Source organism: Ochotona curzoniae, unplaced genomic scaffold (assembly GCF_017591425.1).
Source record: "Ochotona curzoniae isolate NIBS_2020 unplaced genomic scaffold, NIBS_Ocur_1.0 contig_2688, whole genome shotgun sequence".
Lineage (NCBI taxonomy): Eukaryota > Metazoa > Chordata > Mammalia > Lagomorpha > Ochotonidae > Ochotona > Ochotona curzoniae.
The window spans coordinates 22,011,408-22,031,017 of NW_024465553.1; the positions used below are offsets into that span (position 1 = coordinate 22,011,408).

The 19,610-nt window shown below is 44.4% G+C and overlaps 1 protein-coding gene across 2 annotated transcripts in view; it reads right to left on the reverse strand.

The window, feature by feature from the left end:
* Window positions 1–18,687, reverse strand: part of RAD51B (RAD51 paralog B) — a 514,942-nt gene extending 496,255 nt beyond the window's left edge. The window contains exons 1-6 of one of the 2 annotated variants that reach the window (XM_040975403.1): window positions 18,629–18,685; window positions 15,122–15,227; window positions 13,771–13,884; window positions 9,865–9,981; window positions 8,972–9,108; window positions 1,149–1,268 (exon numbers count right to left, since the gene is read on the reverse strand). In XM_040975403.1, coding sequence (XP_040831337.1) covers window positions 1,149–1,268; window positions 8,972–9,108; window positions 9,865–9,981; window positions 13,771–13,884; window positions 15,122–15,205 — 572 coding nt within the window. In that variant the 5' untranslated portion in view covers window positions 15,206–15,227; window positions 18,629–18,685. Of the gene's footprint in view, window positions 1–1,148; window positions 1,269–8,971; window positions 9,109–9,864; window positions 9,982–13,770; window positions 13,885–15,121; window positions 15,228–18,628 lie in introns of both variants that reach the window. The other variant, XM_040975404.1, reaches the window with a different exon arrangement.
* Between the last annotated feature and the right edge of the window lie 923 nt (window positions 18,688–19,610).

Sequence of the window (19,610 nt, forward strand, 5' to 3'; positions counted from 1 at the left end):
GTGGTTGGCCAACACTTCTCAAGCTCCAATTTTACAGCAAAACTCCCTGTGGAAGCTAGTTTCCAAGGGGTTCCCATTTCCTCCAATCACCTGTTTGCTGGCCCAGGTTCTTGTCAAGTCTCTTCCCACCTGTAGCAGAACTGCTACCTGTAGCACATGACCTCGGGATCGTACACCATTTCAGAGAGTAGGCCACACAGGACTGCAGCTTTCACCCTGGCTTCTCATTCCTTACCTTCTCTCTCTCTCTCTCTCTCTTTCTCTCTCTCTCTCTCAGACCACACTCTCTAGGGGAAGCAAGTTGCCATGCCATGATTCTGTGGGATGGTGAAGAACAGATACTTCCGGCCAACAGCCAGCAACAAACTCAGGCCTACCAACAACTACAGGAGTGAGCTCGGAAATAAATACTCCAGTCCCAGGACTGGCGTTGTAGCACAGCACAGACATCTTGTTGGGATACCAGCTCATGTCCAGTTGCTCTCCTTCCAAACCAGCTCCCTGTGTCTAAGTCCCTGGACCCACACCACCCATGTGGGAGATCTGGATGGCTCCTGGCCTCGGTGGGCATTTCAAAAGTAAACCAGTGGTTGGGTCTACGGCCATACCACCCTGAATGTACCTGATCTCATCTGATCTCAGAGGCTGAGCAGGGTTGGGCCTGGTTAGTATTTGGATGGGGGATCAGTGCTTAGAAGACCTCTCTCCCTCTGCCTCTGTAACTCTAGCTTTCAAAGAAATAAAAATGGGAAATACTCCAGTCCTATTCCAGCCTTGAGATGACCAGATCCTTGGCCTCTAGCTTGACTATACAATCTCCTGGATTTGGATGAGAAAAGTTCAGCTCAGCTGAAAATGTGTAAAATATTAGATGTATGCTGCTTTAGGCTGCTCAACATTGAGGTAATAAATATACCACTTCAATAATTAATCAAATTAAAATCTTTTTTCCATTAATTCTTTTTTTTCATTTTTAACGGAATATTTCAATCAAAAGGCTATAGTAAGTTAAGAATACAGAAATGCTTATTTCCTTAATAGCAATATATCAGAGCATTTTTTTTAACTCAGGAGCTAGAAGCATGAAAAACAAAAACAAATCTTCAAAGCACTTTTTTGCTAAAACGTCAAAATCTGAAACAGCATACCTTTGCATAACTTCATCACAGCTGAGTTCCCGGTAAAGATGAACTTTACTGCTTGTCAAGAGTAATTTTTCTTCGGAGTTAAAATATCCGGGAAAGCGGGATTCTGCTATCTCAATCAGCCTAGGAGAGGGAGGGATCACACACAGATGCAAACAGTCAAGGATACTTGAGGCCACACTGCTTGAGTTCTAGTGAATTCCACCTGGGAAACACTGCAGCCTCGGGCCAGAGCAGGCGTAGGCTCAAGGGCTCAAGCGACACGTTCTGCACACAGGTGCCCCTTCTTTAGCACCAGCCGCCAGTAACCCTGGGAACGCAGGATGAGCAAGCTCTGTGGGGTCTCACCTCGGGCAAACAACAGTGTCTCCCGGACTTACCTTTCTGGGAATAAATATGATTTTTATAAAGGATCTTTGGATTAGATACACCTAGTAAATAAGAAAAACACTTCCATCTTCTGGAACAAAAAGTCTATTTAAACAAATAGCATTCTAATAATCAGATATCTGTAAGTCTCTTTGACTCAGTCCAGAAAAATTCCTTCTCAATGAAAAACTGAATTCATACAAATAAATGCTATTCAAGAGTTCATTGGGTAATAGGAAATTATCTAAGCAGATGAATGCTTATTATTTCTTACAAGCAATAGAGGTCTTCTAAATGGTGAATTCTCTGACCTCAAGGCTAGATCTCAATTTTTGTCGTTGTTTGAAAGTGAGACACAGACCCGCACACACAGGCACTGGTCCCATCTGCTGGTTTACTCCCCGAATACCCACGATTGCCAGAAATGGGAACCAGGAACGCACTCCAGGTCTGCCACGTGAGCAGCTGGAATCCAGTTACATGAGCCGTCACCACTGCCTCCCCGCGTCTGTGCTGGCAGGAAGCTGGAGCAGAGAATTAAGCCAGGCACTCTGATGTGGCGCGCAGGCACGCTGGCCACTGGGGCCAAACCGAGATCTAACACAAGGCTACTTCAAAAGATTCATGGAAAAATGCAATTAAAGGACAAGTTTATTTTGGTATAAAAAATTTTGTAATCCAAGCCTGGTTTCTTCATAATTCATATTTTTTTAAGACTCCTGACCACATGGATTTCAAAATTTCAATTTTATTTTCCACAAGCTTTCTGAAACACCCTCGAGTGTGGGTGGACAAACACACGCAGGGAGTAACAGCCAAAACAAAGGCATCGGCATTATTAGAAATTTGAAATATTTCTAGTTACAAAAAAAATTTTTTTTGAGTTTATACTGTTTATCTATCCTAGCACTTAACCATCCTGAGGACACTGGGAGGAGAAAGTGTAAACACTAAAGCCATCCTATATTTTATGTTCTTTTTAGACACAGAAGCGCAAAAGAACAGTGCTTGCACGCCTACACACAGGTCTGACGTTAACGCCTTTAAAGAGATAAACAAGGTAAGTTAAAGACCTAAAACAGAAAAAGTAGATAAATAGTCACTAGCTTTTTAAAAGCATATTTTGCCTAATGTGGAAAACATGAGAGGGCGGACAGGAAAAGGAACAAGAAACAACAGCCCATCATGTAAAAAGTAAAATGAACGCGGATCCGATGGGGGCGGGACAAGTTCTTGAGTGAGGAAACAGACCGAGACAAAGGAAAACAGGGCAGTGAGAGGAGCAGGAGGAGACGTGCTGGCACGAGGCAGCACGGGCAAACTTGGACGATTTGACGGAAACGCAGACATTTTCTAATTAGCACAACTATTCCGTGTGTTTGGTGCCACTCAAAGAACTGAGCTCAAGGAAGGCCTAGCACCCAGCACCCAGCACCTACGACGTTTTCGTAAGACAGATACAACAGCACCAACCAGAAACCACCATGGGGGTTGTTCAACATTTGGATGCCCTGTTGATTAGGAACAAAATTAACAATAGCTAAGTCACTGGCAATAACTACAGGAATGACAAAAATGATAATAATAATAATATGATGATGATGATGATGATTTTCTGCCCTGGGATGCTAGGCTAGGTTTCAGCGGGAAGGGGCCCTGGAAACCCCTGCTGCTGTCTCGTTCCAGGAGGGTCTCCCAGAAGCAACGGCGGCCACTGACTACCTGCCCTCACACTGACCATACTAAACAACTATCGGATGGTAATTTACATCAAAACGTTGTAATTCTCTGAGGAACTCCAAATGGGTTTTGTATCTGAAAAAATAGAAATGAAAACCATGTAAAGTATAGTATCCTGTATGCTTCATATTAATCATAGTAATTTCTATGACAATCTTCACCATCAAGATCTTTTTTTTTTTTTTTTTTGCGTGGGGGGGAGACGTTGGCAGCAGAAAGCATCAGAGTTCTTTTATGCCAGACAATAACCACATAAAGTTTGAAAGCAGTGCCATCTAGTGGGCATATTTTAGAAAGGTATTCCTTTCAAAGTATGTACCACACACTCATTCTGCCAACAATTTAATTTAAAAAGAAAAGGTGGAGGGGGGCTTACCTATTTATTTTAAAGGGAAGAGTGATTGAGATAAGGGCAGAGAGAGAAAGAGAGATCGTCTATTCACTGGTTCATTCAACAAATGTCCTGAACAGCTTGGGCTGGCTAGGCCAAAGCTACTCAAGTTTCCCACATGGGTAGTGACGGCTCCAAGTGCCTGGGTCATCATCTGCTGCTTCCCAGGATGCATTAAGAACGTGCAGAGGGGGTCTGGCATGATGGCTCAAAGGTTAAATCTTTACCTTGCAAGCACCAGCATGCCAAAAGGACTCTGGCTCATGTCCCAGCTGCTCCACTTCCCATCTGGTTCCTGCTCGGTGGCCTAGAAAAGCACTAAAAGATGCCCCAAAGCCTTGGGACCCTCTACCCACATGGGAGACCCAGAGCTCCTGGCTCCTGGCTTCAGATCAGCTCAGCTCTGGCTGTTGCAGCTGTTTGGGGAGTGAACCACCAGATCGAAGATCTTTCTGTCTCTTGTTTCTGTAATCTCATCTTCCTTTGCAATAAAAATAAGTCTTAAAAGAAGAAGAAGAAGCTGGAGAAGAAATAGAACAGCTGGGTAATGAGCCTGCGCCTTATAGTAGTAGTACAATGAGTATTCCTTGGGGACATGTTGCCACAATCCATTCTAGGTGCTAAGGATAAGGTAATAAACAATCACCCCAAAGAAAAAGGAAAACCCTTCCCTTGCGGACCTCACATTCTGTGACCGGAGGCAAACATGTTACATGCCAGGTAAGACATGCTCCAAGGAAAAGTGAAATAGACTGGGGGAACAGAAAGCGACAGGAAGGGACAAGTGATCATGTCCCAAGGATGGGCTGGCCAAATCTCAGTAACAAAGCTTAAAGATGAAAAAATGAACCATGTGGAAAGGCACATGCGTGAAAACCCCAGACGTGGGAAGGTTAGCATAAGTGATCAAGTAGCAGGAACACGGAAGCAAGGAAGAGAAACTAGGAAATAAAATCATAGAGCCAGCCAGGGGCCAAGATTATAGCAGATCTTCAGGTCTATGGTATTTTGTTTAAGTTTCCTTTATTTGTGTATTCATTTATGTATTTTTGGAGGGACACAGAGACAGAGAGGCAAGGAGGGATGGGAAGACAGTCAGGTCCCCCAACAGTCAGGTCTGGCCCAGGCTGAAACAAAGCGCCAGAAACTCAGTCTAGGTCTTCCACTTGGGTGGCATAGATTCAACCACTTGAGCCATCCCTGCTGACACTCGGGTATACATCAGCAAGAAGCTGGAGTCAGCAGCAGAGGCAGGCCTCAACTTCAAGTGCATTCCAAGCTGGGTCTTAATGCCACTACCAATCACCAGCCTCCGCTTAAACAGAACAACTTCTTTTCTAAAGGATCATTCTAGTTGCCAGAGAAAAGGTGACAGATAAAGCAAGAGTGAAAGCTAGTCCAGATATGATGGTGACTAGGAAGTAACAGCTTAGGAGATGAAACATAAGCTCAATTCAAGGTATCACTCAGGACCCTTATTCGGGTGCTGCTGCCTGGGGTGCATTGCCATCAACTACCGGTGTTGTTAGTTCAACTTCTGACTGCTCTGCTTCCAACCCAGTGCCCTGCTAATGCACACAGGAAAGCACCAAAAGGTGATTCCAGCGCATGGAACCCTACCATCCCTGTGGGAGATGGAGTTCCAGGTTCCTGACTTTGTCTTAGCCCAGCCCCAGCCATTATAGCCACTGCGACTGAGCCAGTGGAAAGAAGCTTTACTCTGCCTTTCAGATAAATAAAATAAATCTTTAGAATTAAATTTTAAAAGGATGGACCGGCATTATGACACAGCACATTACACCGCTGCCTGCAAGACCAACATCCCAAATAACACCAGTTGGAGTCCTGGATGCTCCTGATCCAGCTCACTGCGAATGTGCCTGGAAAAGCAATGGAAGATGGTCCGAGTGCTTCAGCCTCTGCTATTGTGACCATCTGAGGGAAATGAATAACTCAACAGAAGATTCTCTCTCCCTATCTCTCTCTCTCTCTCAACTCTGTGTGTGTGTGTGTGTTTCCCTCTTTCAGTAACTCTGTTTTTCAAATCAACCAATCTTTAAAAAAGAGAGAGAGAGAGAGAGAGAGAGAGAGAGAGAGAGAGAGAGAGAGAGAGAGAGAGAAAGCAGCAGTTCCAAAGAGGGGCTGACAAGAGCTATGGACTATTCGGATGAGTATATGATGGTACTGTCACTTATTGAAGTGGAGAAGAGACTGGATTCAGATCAGGAGTTTGATTATTAATGTTGCTTGTGTGTTCTTATCATTGTCGCCTTCAAAGGAACCCAAAACGCAGTTGTGGACTTATCAAGACATTCACGTATACAAACCTGACAATTTCCTGCTCAGTGGACAAATGGGTAAGAACCAGGTCACAGGAAAGGTCACACTTCAGATAACAACCCATCAGCTTAAAGAAAGCTGTTGAAGATCATTGGACTAGATGATATCAGGGATTGACTACAAATGTAAGAGGAGAAAGGTCCCAGGAGTGAGTTCCAGGGTCCTCCAGGGCTTAACAGTTGAAAAGAGAAGGATCCAGCAAAGGAATCTGAGTGGAGGGCTCCAGGGAAGCAGATGTAAAATCCAGAGACAATGGTTCCAAGAGGCCAAGCGAAGAAGGTTTAGCAAAACAAAGGGAAGTAACCAACCACAGTCATGTGCCAGAAGAGGATGTTTTTGTCAATGACAGACCACACATATGATGGTGGTTCCTTCAGAACATCCTAGAACTAGAAAGTTCCTTCTACCTGGAGGTGTCCCAGCCTTTGTAAAGGCCTAGTGCAACACAGTACTCGTGGGTTCGCGATGGTACTGTCGTAAACACACCCACTGTACTGCCAGTGGTATAAAAGTACAGCACACATGATTATATACAGTGCATTTAACATGACATTGATGATAAACAGCTACATTAGGGTTTACATGTTTACCATACTTTTGTTATTTTAGAGTGTACTCCTTCTCCTTATAAAAAGAAGTTTACCGTAAAACAATATGCCATGCTGCAGCCACAGCAGCCTCATACATCCTGTGTTTACCACATCTCTTGATTGCCTTAAGAGTCCCTGGGCAGTGATTGACACATACCACCCTAGGTTTGTTTAAATAGACTCTATAATGTTTGCATGACAAAATCACCTAATAATGCGTTTCTCGGAACATATTCCCCATCAAAGTGATGCATGAGTGTATTTCAAATGCTACTATTAGACTGAATAAGATTTTACCAATCTGCTGCAGTACAGGGTTGGAAACCAAAGCCTGAAGAGAGTGCAGCCATCAGAGAATAATAGGAATTTTTACCTCTGCCCACAAGGGAGTAACTGGTGTGGGAACTGCACAGTCATCATAAATAACTAAAAAAGTAGACAAAGTATATGAATCAGGGACAGGCATTTGGCCCAGGGGTTGAGACACTGCTTGGGATGACTGAATGTAACACTTGGGTTCAAGTCCTGGCTCCACTTTAACTTCCACTTCCTGCTAACACACATACTGAGAGGCAGCTGACAATGGCCCAAGTACTCAGGTCCCTCCAACCCTGTGGGAGATCTGGATTGAGTTCAAGGTCCCTGGACTCAAAATGGCCCAACCCCAGCTGCTGCAGGCTACCAGACACAAGATTTCTCCATCTCCTCCCTCTCCCACTTTATCTTTCAAATAAATAAAAGTTAAAAAAAAAAACATTTGAAAAAAACAGTTTTCGGACACTGAACAACAGATAATTCAAAACCATGGCCCTTGAGAGAAAGGAAAGCCTAAAGTTTTCCATCCTTGTTGCCAAAGGCACAGTCCAGACTGCAGTCAACAGAAATCAGTCTGACCGATGAGAAGGAGATCAACGGGAGAGCCAAGGTGTCTGGAATGTATGGGTAAAGGACCAGAGAGAAGAACTCTGTTCAGGGCGAGCACTGTGGAGCTCTGCAAAGGGCTAGGCTCAACACCCCACCGGGGTGTGGCTTCAATATCTCACCTGGGTGTGAAACTACCCAAGCCCAGGAAAGATCCACGATTAAGTGTATGTAGCACCCAACGCTGGGAATGGCTTGTGTCTCCGTAAGAGTGGAGAACAAAGGAACAGAGAACCGGGTACAGTTCTCAGAAGCAGGGGGACAAAATTAGTCTCTGATTAGAATATATGAGATTTGCTATTAACAAAATTAAAAAAAATAAGCCTCAAAAGAATCAAACCAATGTGGAACTGTACCTTAAACTAAAGTTTAACATTCCCTAATGACATCAACTAAAATCAGGCACCCAACAAAGTAAAACACACACTAACAGCTAGCAAAAACGAAAACAAAAGACAGGAGGCAGGGGAAGGAGCCAGCCGACGGAAGATCTTCCTCTCTGTCTCTCCTCCTCTCTGTACATCTGACTTTTCAATAAAAATAAAATAAACCTTACAAAAAAGACTCAATATTATCTGTTCCCACAGTGACTTTAAAGCTGTTGTATGAAAGTTTCTCACAGCGACCAAAAGCCAACTTGAAATAAAACATACACTTAATGTTAAAAAAAATTTTTTTTCCCAAAAATTTCAGTTGAAATGTAGCATCCTGAATATATGGAAATGTAAATTAATGGCTTCTCAAAGTTCTTTGTATATATGTACATACTAATTTCCAGTTCACTCATTTTCTATGCATTTTATTAAATGTTACTTGCAGATTTCAGAAAATTCCAGTTTTGTTACAACAATAAGTACTTATTATTGTACAACTTTAAGGCACTCTTGCCTGCCCCTAATTCATCTAGATTTAGAAATGTCAAGGCAGCTCAAACTGGTAGAAAAAAAAACGTACCTAGAATCAAGAAGGCAGGAATCAAGCCAGGTACCTCATTTGGGACACAAGGGACTTAACCAGGAGGCTTCAAAGCCTGCCCGCAAGAGTCGCCATTTTGTGCAGGCAGCAAGGATAACTGGCCTCTGGCAGGGTTGCCATCTGGGGCAGAGGTTTAGCTGGCACTTGAGATGCCCACACCACACATCAATGTGCCTAAGCTACAGTTGAGACTCTGATCTCACTTCCAGCTCCGGCTAATGCTCAAGGCAGCAGGCAGAAGCTCAAGCAGCTAGGTCCCTGCCACCACATGGCAGATGCCCAGGGAGTTCCTGGCTCCCACCTCTGCCCAGCACAACCCCACTGTTAGGGCCAGTTGGGGAGCAATACAATTGAGCAAACGTTCTCTATCTCTATCCCTGACCCTCCATCTCTGCCTTTCAAATTAAATCACTTTTAATCCATAACATTAACCTGTTTGTAAATGTTCCATACTGTATATGTAACAAAAGTAAAACATAACAGAAAACAACAAAACTTACCTTTCAGCACTAAAGGCTGACTCTGTGTCAATGTAGACAACAGCCCCCTCCAATCCTCCCATGTCGATAGGTAAAGTGGCCAAAATGCTCATCATCATGCAAAACTGAGTCTTTCCACAACCTGGTGGGCCTGTAATCTACAATGAATGCATGAATAAATGTCACTTGTGCGTTTATCATAAACCTGCCATGTTCACAGTTCAACTAGCTTGTGCTTTCCAGAGAAAATCTGACCCTAAGACATCCATTGAATAAAATGAATTAATTCCCACCCTGTGCATCTGGACTGATCCCAGTGGTATGTACGTATGTGTGTGTGTCCCCTGCATGACAGAGCCTCCAGTCACAAGCAAGCCTTGCTCCCCAGCGCTGCTGAGCCAAGCCCCCACCAGAGAAACTGAGATGCAACAAATGTCCATGGTTATTGTTTAGTCACTTAGTTATGGGATCCCTTGTTATGCAACAATATTGACACACAACAATCTGTTACTTCCAGGAAACCATATTTCACATACACCAGAGAGTAAAACTAGCTTGAGCGTCACACTCTTCCTTTCCTTGTTGGTAGACAACATTTCAAAGTCTCCTTTCAGATACACTAAGTAGTTACCCCTCTTAAATGAACCCAAATAATCTCATAATATTATTTCACAATCCTTTCTAGTTCAAATGAATAGAAAACCTAATAGATTTCAATTAGTCGGCAAGGTCTTTTTTTAAAAATTACTGTTATTTTTAGACAATGATATTAGGTTTCTGAATAGAAAATCCTACCCTTGAAGGACTTAAAACACAAATCAATGTTCTGAAGGGTGTATCTGTTTTCACTAAACTTTCCTCCCTGGGTCTGAAGGCTACAGTTCAATGGAAGGTATGCAATGTTCTTCCTTTACCTCCGTGAGGGATCCGCAAGCCACACCACCATGCAGGGCTTCATCCAGAGCAGACAGGGTCGTGGGGAGGAATGCGGGGGTGATGGCAGTGGACCTTTGAGTCTTCATGGCATATGCCTAAACCAGAGAAAGGATTTGCCTTCATCTCAACCTCTGCATCTGTGCCGAAGCTTAAACATTAACTCCAAATCTCTACATTTTTGCACCCTATAACTCTAATCCATTCTCCACCCCCCCGCCATTATTTATTTGTTCAATAAATATTTCTTCTGTGCAGGAAGGATTAGGTTCAGTGGTGTGGATATGACAATGGTGGACCCCTGTCCAGATGGTTTTACAGTCAGCCAAGAGTTAAGGAACTGGAACTAGAAACCAGGCCAGGACAACCCAATTCCTAGGAGAGACTGTGATAGGGAGAGTGGAGCCTGAGCCCAGCAGACCTGACCTGGGTGATCTGATGCAGGGAGGCGTCATGAAGGAGCTGCCTGTCTGAGCTGCAATCTGCCAAGGCTGTTAGAGACCCAGAGGACAGAATACACACAGAAAGGCCAAGAAGCAATAAGGAGAGGAACTGGAAACTAAGGAAATCCAAAAAATAAATAAATAAATAGGGCCCGGCGCGATGGCACAAGTGGTTAAGTCCTCGCCTTGCACGCCCGGGATCCCATATGGGCGCCGGTTCTATCCTGGCAGCCCCGCTTCCCTTCCAGCTCCCTGCCTGTGGCCCGGGAAAAGCAGTCGAGGACGGCCCAAAGCTTTGGGACCCTGCACCGCGTGGGAGACCCGGAAGAGTCTCCTGGCTTCGGATCGGCATAGTATCGGCCCTTGCACTCACTTGGGGAGTGAATCATTGGACGGAAGATCTTCCTCTCTGTCTCTCCTCTCTGTATATCCGCCTTTCCAATAAAAAAAATAATAATAAAAATAAATCTTAAAAAAAAAGTGTGGGGTAGCAATTGCACCCATTCATAAATAAATAAATAAATAAATAAACAAAGAAACCAGAGTTTACTGGAGCGTGGGTGCAGGGAGTCAAGCACCGGCTGCAGATGCCAGCAGGCGCCTCACTGTTAAGGGCTTGGCTGAAATGTGCGGTTTATGCTAAGAGGCAACAAGCAACATGACCAAGTCACTGTTTTCCAGTCCAGGAAGGCAGCTGGGGCCCCTGGGGCTGAGGTCTCTTTGGAACCTCTGAGAACATGGCTCCCTGCACTATTTCTTTTTTTAAGTGTCCTTTGCAGATGCAATTAAATTCAAGACCTTGTGACAAAGAGATGATCCTGGATGACCCTGGTGGGGCCTAAGTGCCAACAGAAGCATCCTTGTGAGAGCGGCAGATGGAGATTCTACACACAGAAGCCACGTAAAGACCGAGAAGGGGAGGAAGCAGCCACAAGCCAAGGCCTGCCACCACGCATCCAAACAGGTGAGAGGCACAGCCTGGATGGAAGCCCAGGGCCTCTAAGGAAAGCGGACCTCTGCCCACATCTTCATTGCAGGCCTCTGGCCTCCAGAGCTGAAAGTGAATGAGCAGTCATTGGAAGCCACCAGGGTGTGGTGATTTGTGTTAGAGCTGCCTCGGGAAACTCTCCCTAAAGCCGACTGTTACTTCATGCAGAGATGCTTGGGCTGGTTTCTGAAGACTGGACTGACGGTGGGTAATGCCAGAAGCTGGGCAATCTGTCAGAGAAGACATAGGAACCACTCCAAAAGAAAACAATAATAGGAGGACCACAGTGGAATGGATAAAAACATCCAGGACTAGTGAATGTATCTACAGTCAGTTTTTCTGGGATAATGAAATTCTGAAACTCTACCTCTTTCTTTTCCTAAGTGTTTATCCACCGGAAATTACATAAGAGATTTGGGTGATTTTATTTGTTGCTTTTGATTTATGTAGAACTATCCAACATAGTTGTCTACAAGGAAGGATTTTTTTTTCAATTAATTTATTTATTTGAAAGGCAGCATTACAGAGAAATAAGAGATTTTCTGTTAGTTCACTGTCCAAAAAGCCTCAACAGCCACATAGGTGGAAAAGGCCCAGGCGCCTTCCACTGCCTCCCCAGGCGCATTAACAGGGAGCTGGATCAGAAGTGGAACAGCATGGACTCAGATAGCACGTGGGTGCTACAGGAAGTGGCTTACTCTCTGCAGAACCTTATTTTTTTTAAAGAACCTTAATTAATTTTCTGGAACATGAATCTTTTTCTTATTTCTTAAAAGATGCCTACTTTCAGGCCTGGCATGGTTAGCCTAGTGGAGGCTTCTTGAACTCCCAAACTAAGTAATGCTCGTTGTTACAAATTTCAAAGCTTCTTGGACCCTGCCCTGGACTGAATTTCCACGTCCTACATTTGCCTTGGCCAAGCCCCAGCTGCTACAGAAAGAAGGATCAATGATGAAACAAGCAAATGAACAAGAGAGAGAAGTAGAGAGAGAGGAGGGAGGGAGAAAAAGGAAGAGGAAGAGAGGGGGCCAAATGAGATGGCTCAGGGGCTACATTCTTGCCTTGCATGTGTTGGAATCCCATATGGGCACAGGTTCCTATCCTGGCAACCCAGCTTCTCATCTAGCTCCCTGCCTGTGGCCTGGGAAAACAGCAAAGGATGGCCCAAAGCCTTGGGACCCCACAGTCACATGAGAGACCCAGAAGAGGCTCCTGGGGCTCCTAGGGCTCCTGACTTCAAGTCAGCTCAGCTCTAGCCAATGAGGCCAGTTGGGAGTGAACCAGCAGATGGAAGATTTTTCTGTCTCTCCTTCTCTCCATAAGTTTGATCTGCCTTTCCAATAAAAATAAATAAATCTTAAAAAAAAAAGAATAAAACCAAAGTTGGATTTAAAACAAATAACAATTTAATCATGAAGCTCTCAAATTCTACCCTCAACAAACAATAGATAAAGGAAGCTTTTGAAATAGCACTACAGGGCCCAGCACAATAGCCTAGTGCCTACAATTCTCACCTTGCATGCCCAGGATCCCATTTAGCCGCCGTTTCTAATCCTGGCAGTCCCGCTTCCCATCCTGCTCCCTGCTTGTGGCCTGAAAAGCAGTCAAGGACGGCCCAAAGCCTTGGGACTCTACACTCGTGTGGGAGACCCAGAGGAAGCCCCTGGCTCCTGGCTTTGGATTGACTCAGCTGTGGCCACTTGGGGAGTAATCCAGTGGATGGAAGATCTTTCTCTCTTTCTCTGGGTAAATCTATTTTCCCAACAGCATAAATAAATAAATAAATAAATCTTAAAATAAATAAATACATCTTAAAAATAAATAAATAAATCTTAAAAAAAAAAAGAAAGAAAGAAAAGAAATAGTGCTACAGGGGCAGGTGTTTGACCCAGCAGTTATGCCATCATTGAGGATCCCTGTGTCCTAGGTTCATTTCCCAGCTCCGGCCCCCTCTGCCAGCTTCCGGCTAAGGCGGACCCCAGGGCCAGCAGCAGTGGCTCAGGCATTTGGATTCCTGCCACCTGTGTAGGAGATCCAGACTGATTTTCTGGCTCTTGGCTTCAGCCCCTGGCTCTTGCCAGCATGTGAGGAGAGAACCAGCAGATGGGAGATCTGCCTCTCTTTGTAGATCTGTGTCTCTGTCTTTACTTCTCAAATAAATTAATAGAAATATCACTATTGACCACAGAAAAAAGATTAAAACTTCCTATTGCTTCTAAATTTCCAAATATAGGAACTGGCTCCCATGAGCCTATAAACTACATGCATTTTTCAAATCTATTGTCATTAGGGGACTAACGCTACAGTAACAGATACTATTTCTGAGATTCTCATCTCCATTTTTTTTTTTTGCCTCATTCTGAAAAAGATCTTAAAAGGGGTCAGAAAAAAATTGATTTAATAATTAAATCACATTAGAACAGGATAGAAAGACAGCACAATATATAGATACATACTGTCTTCATCGGAGGGGCACAGGCCCTGCTGACCACATGCAGAAGTTGATGGACGCCTTGGTAACTCAGGCCAGTCACTTTCATAAGCTCCAGTGGAGAGAGGCATAAAAAGTCCTAAACAGACATAGAAAAGAATATTCTAAACATCCATGTGAAGCAAAGATATTGATACCAACATGAATAAATTGAGCATAACAGATTGTGAATTAAGGATTTGTTTCCTATAACAGCATTTTCCTCTAACAGATCAGGCCTCCCAGCCCTGTCTTCCGACTAGCCAGCTTAGCTGGTGTTTAGCTGAGGACGCATCAAGTACTTTCCCAGAGGGCAGCAGCAACAGCCAGGTTGCCCAACTTGCCTTGATTGCTGTACTTGCCCAGAGTCAGGCCCCAGTGACACAAAGTCACTCCTAGTTGAACTAAGAGCTCACTAAGAGAAAGCATTTGATAACAGAGAGAGAACGCAGTGTTAAATTTCATACTTCTTAAAACAGAAGGACTCAAAATATCTTAAAGACATACTATAGGTTTTTTAAAAAGGAGTTACATGCTCTGAAAAATCTATTTAATTAAGAATAAAATCCTGGGCCCAGCAGCGTGGCCTAGCGGCTAAAGTCCTTGCCTTGAACACACCAGAATCTCATATGGGTGCTGGTTCTAATCCCGGCAGCTCCACTTCCCATCCAGCTCCCTGCTGGTGGCCTGGGAAAGCATTTGAGGATGGCCCAAGGCCTTGGGACTCTGCACCCACATGGGAGACCAGGAAGAGATTCCTGATTCCCAGCTCCGGATCAGCACAGCACTGGCCGTTACGCTCACTTGGGGAATGAATCATCAGATGGAAGATCTTCCTCTCTGTCTCTCCTCCTCTCTGTATATCTGGCTTTGTAATAAAAATAAATAAATCTTTAAAAAAAATAATAAAATCCTAAGATAAAACCTTGCATCTTCTTTAAGAGAAATTTGCCTCTGTATTGCACTTAGAAATGTAATTTGGCTGAATGTTTAAGCCACGCATCCTATATCCAAGTGCCTGGCCTTTAAGTCCCGGCTCCTAATTCTAGCTTCCTTCTAATGCGCACCGTGGGAAGCAGCAGCTCCCTGGACTGTGTTCCCAGCTCCTGTGCAACAGCTGGAGAGTGAACCAGAGGTTTCGCTCTCTTTTTTTCTCTCTCACTCTGTATCTCTATCTCTTAAGTATATATTTTAATTAAATCAGCCTATGGAAAAGTAACATCATTTATCTTTTTCTGTAAATGTGAATTTCTTGTTTCAAGTCGAATAGTTAAAACATATTAGAGTTAATTAATACATAGGATTTCTTAGTGAAAAAAACATTGCATAAAATTTACCCGACAGGTAATAATCTGATGTCTGCTGAGACGGTCACACAGTTCTTGGGATAAACCCACTCGTCTTAGTTTCTTACTAGCCATGTCTCTGGGTCCAGCAAAGAACCTTGAAAAAACAACAACAACAAAACACATAAACCATGGTATATGGCCTATTGAAAATGCTTTATAAGATAAAAATTCACACTTTTCCATAAGCAAATGGATCGTATAGTATCTAACACATTATTGATAACACATTGGAAGACTATAGAATTCTTTCTTTTGCTTTAAATATGGAAGACAATGGTTTATCAACCATTCCTATGGAGAAATACGGCAAGTTCAGGATACACAATTCACATAATCCTTTGCCACCTAACCCATGACTAAAACGCCACTTCCTGTTTGTATAGCATCTAAAGATTTTCAACAAAGGACCCCTGTCGTTGCCACCATCTGAGAGATTGGCATCACAATCAGTGCTAGTTGGTTCATGTCTCAGCTGTTCAATGCAGCTCCAATGCAGCTCCCTTATAGAAGCTACAGGAAAAGCAGCAAAGATGGTTGGTTCAAGTACTTAGCTCTATATTAACTCATGTGGAAGACTCAGTTGGAGCTCCTGGCTTGTGCCTGGCCCAGCCCTGGCCCTTGGGACCACTTGGGCAGTGGACCGGTGGAGGGAAGGTCTGTCTGTTTGGTTCTCCCTGTCTCTATAATAACTCAGCCTTTCAAATAAATAAATCTTTTTTTAAAAAAAGATTTGCAAGTATTTATAGAATTTTTTTTATTTGTAATTAATCTTCAGATGTATTTCCAAAGAATCCCTAGAACATCTTCATTTTCATTGTAACAATAAAGGCGGGATTTCCTAAGCACCTAATGTGCACTAGGCATAATTCCATAACTCCCCCTGAATCGCATTTAATCTTCTCAACAGCTCCATAAGGAAAATGCCTTATTGAGTCCTTTCTTATACTTAGGAAAGAAAAAAACTAACAGTTTGTACAGATTAACTGGCCTTTTGTCTCCATGAGGAAGGCAATCCAGAAAAGGATGCAGCGTGTGAAGCCCGGCGGGCAGACTCAGGCTCTGTCTCCTCACCTATCACACACTGCTACAAGTCCATGCATTCAGAACCAACCTTCGGAACGAAATGACATTGCATAATACAATAAGCGTTCCTTATTATACCAGCTGCTCACATTCCCACATCCAAGTTCACTCTGCTGCTGCCCTTGTTAGTGGTAAATGAGATTCATGAGATATTTTTTAGAGAACTAAAGCTGAATCCCTTAATCAAGCACACAAATGGGAGGCTGTGGAGCTTACTGAGATGGCATTGTATCTTATTTTAGTCTTTCTGAAAGAATAGACAGGAACTTGTTCCACAGAATAGAAAGATATAATGAACAAACAAAAGGAAGAAGTAATATTTTGGAACTGAAGCACATACTGAGAATGTAAACAGTTGTACAGTTCCTATACTATAGCCCACATCTCCATGAAACACCTACCACTGTGAATCCAATTAAAATCCACTTTCACACGTCACTTCCTAGAAGTGCAAAGTCACTTCATTTCTCCCCATGGCAATTAGCTCTGATTTTGTTCACATTTTTTATGTATTGAGAGATAGAGGGGATTTCCATCCACAGACACGCTTCCCAAATACCAAAGCTCAGAGTCAGGAGCTCAGCTCAGGTCTCCCACCTGAGTGACAGACAGGTGGCCATCACTGCCACCTCCCAGCTGGAGTCAGGAGCACCACTAGGCACAGATCCCAGGTTCTCCAGCTGTGGTGTGTACCTGTCACAAGAGAAGTCTCAACTGTTATGCCAAGGGAGTGCCCCCAGGACTCAGTAGTATTGATTTTTGCTTTCCCAACAGAAAGTTTACCAAGAGAGAATTTCTATATCATTGAATAGTACATTTTAAATTCAATTCATTCCCACCAGTGGCATCATGTATGCTAATAAATTTAATCAAATTAAAGAACTGGGACCAGTGTGGTAGCTTAGCAAACTAATCATCTACCAGTGGTGCCTGCATTAGGTATGGGCTCTGGTTCAGGTTCCAGATGCTCCATGTGCAATCCAGCTCCCTGCCTATGGCCCACTCCCTTGCTGCCTACCCTGTTTATATTGCTTCTTGTCACCCCCATACCCCAAAATAAATCCACTCTCCATTATTTGCAGCTTAACTTGTTCCTTCCACAGATATCTCTGAAACTAGAGAGGTGTACAAGAAGCTTTTAAACATATTCCTTGCATTTCGGGACTCAACCTTGCAATAAATTGTGTAAATGCTATTTAAATTGCAATGGGGGCAGACAGGAAGAAGCCCTCAAACTGGTGTGAACCGTAGCTTATCCTAAATGTCCCCTTCTTCCTTTAAAACTCCCCATGACTCATTGGACAACTGAAGGAATTCCAAACTTTTTAGGATAGAAACAAAGCCTTCAAATACTGCTTCCCTGAGCCTCCTACCTCAGACTGCCTTCCCCTCAGCGTCCTACGTTCCTCATCTATGAAACAAAGACGATTCTAACATCCGCTTCTTGGGTCTGAAATGAGGGTTAAAGGGGCAGAGTGGTGTTGCACACACAGCACTTCAACATAGCACTCATAACCACCATGGATTCACTCGGCTAACATGATTAGTTAGCACCCGCAAAGGTAACTGGCTGGGTCTTCAAGCAACAACCCCTCCTCTTCACTTCCTTGCACAGGGACTGCCCCAGAGTGGAATCTGCGCTCCAATGCTCTCACTACACTGGGTACACATCTGCTCCGTCATCTTAACATCTGTCCATGGCTAGCACCCAAGGTTCTCCCATAAGAACACCCTGCTGTGTATTTGTGTGTACTGGAAGGCAGGTGGGGGAGTAGGAGCAGGAGGGGCTCAGCCCTAAAACTAGAATCTCTCCTCCCCACCAGCAAGAAAAAAAGGACGATCCTGTGTTACACTGAAAATTTAGCGAGCCTGATCCACGCCGGGCACCGTTCCCAGGGTTTTAATATTTCCCAGAGTTTTATCGATACGAAGACTCAGGCCGTGGCGCCTGCGTCCTAGCCCGTGGATCTGAGTCCGTGTTCCACGCTGCTTCACCTCCTGAGCGAGGGGAGAATCTAAACCTGTCCGTACACTCTTAGTCCTTAAACTACCCCTCTCCCCCAAGTAAGAATGAGGCTCAGGTGGGGGATCAAGAGGCTAAAACCTCACCTGGAGTCCTCTTACTTTTTAAGAGTTTCTTTCTCCAACCAAAAGGCAGTTTCCTGGTGTCTCCCTCCCTCTTACCCTCCAACCCCCAAGAATAGCCAGCAGTCTTCGAATCCGAGGCGGGGTTCCAGCAAGATTCCTAAGAACTGGAGGGGGTGTGCCCACAGCACCCGAAACTCCCTATTCCGAGAAAGCAACACCCACAGACCCACGGAGCAAGCAGAAAATAGTGAGGGCGCCCCATTTGCCTACAGCTGCCCCTCCACAGATACACACACACACCCCCAAACCCAAACTGTCCAGTACCGGGTCAGCTGTCTCCAACTTTCAAATTGCCCCCACCCCAGGCAGAGTTCCCGCGGAAAGAGCTGTGGAGAAACAACCCAAGCGGTGGTTGGAGCGATATCCTCCTCTCTTATCCAATCAGAAGTAGGCGGTGGTTCAGGTTGCCCCCGCTGCTTGCTGGGAGTTGTAGTTCTCACTCCTGCCATCAGCCTACTGAGTTGGAATCCTAGTCAATACAATCATTATTAAAACCCGGTGGTGGTGGTGGTGGGAAGCGGTGAACGTTACAAGGAGAGGGCGAAGCATAATTGCTTGGAATTTTCTCCCTTCATATAGGCTTTCTGGGAAATAGATTACCTGCCGTTAAAGGGTTTTGAAAGGCAGTGTTCTGTTTGCTTTTGCTTACTGCCCTTTGGGCGAGAAAGTCTCCTTGGAAATGCTGAACTTGCTCAAACTGAAACGTACTGGAGAATGCAGAGTTGTCCTTGAAAAAGATCACGAAAACCACACAACGTTCAATGGCTGCGATGAGGAAATCGATAAATCCCCACACGGAAGCCCCAGTTTCGAGAGTTCCAGGTGATTCCACTTGAGGAAAGCCTTTGCCCGTTCTCTGCCTTCGTCTCCCCTGTGCATACCTCCGCCTAAGCCTTGAGCCACTGTGTCCTAAGGATTGGCATCACCCTCCAGTGAACAGGCAGATGAAAGCATGGAATGAGAAGCAGAAATCAGACCGCAGGGATTATGCTAGCGCTACACTGACAGCAGAACACGGGAGGAGGATCCACGCCATTCGATACTGGCTTCATATCCTAGGGGATTGGAGGGGGGATAAAATCGAAAGACCCGGCTGCTCCTTCCACCTGCTCGGCCAACGCAGAACTGAAAGCGTTGGCAGAGTCGCTGTCCTGAGGGAGAAGCAAAGTAGCGCTCTTATGAGCCGCTCACAGCTCTCAAGAGACGGCATCACGTGAGACCAGTATGGCCCCTTATTTGCATCTTC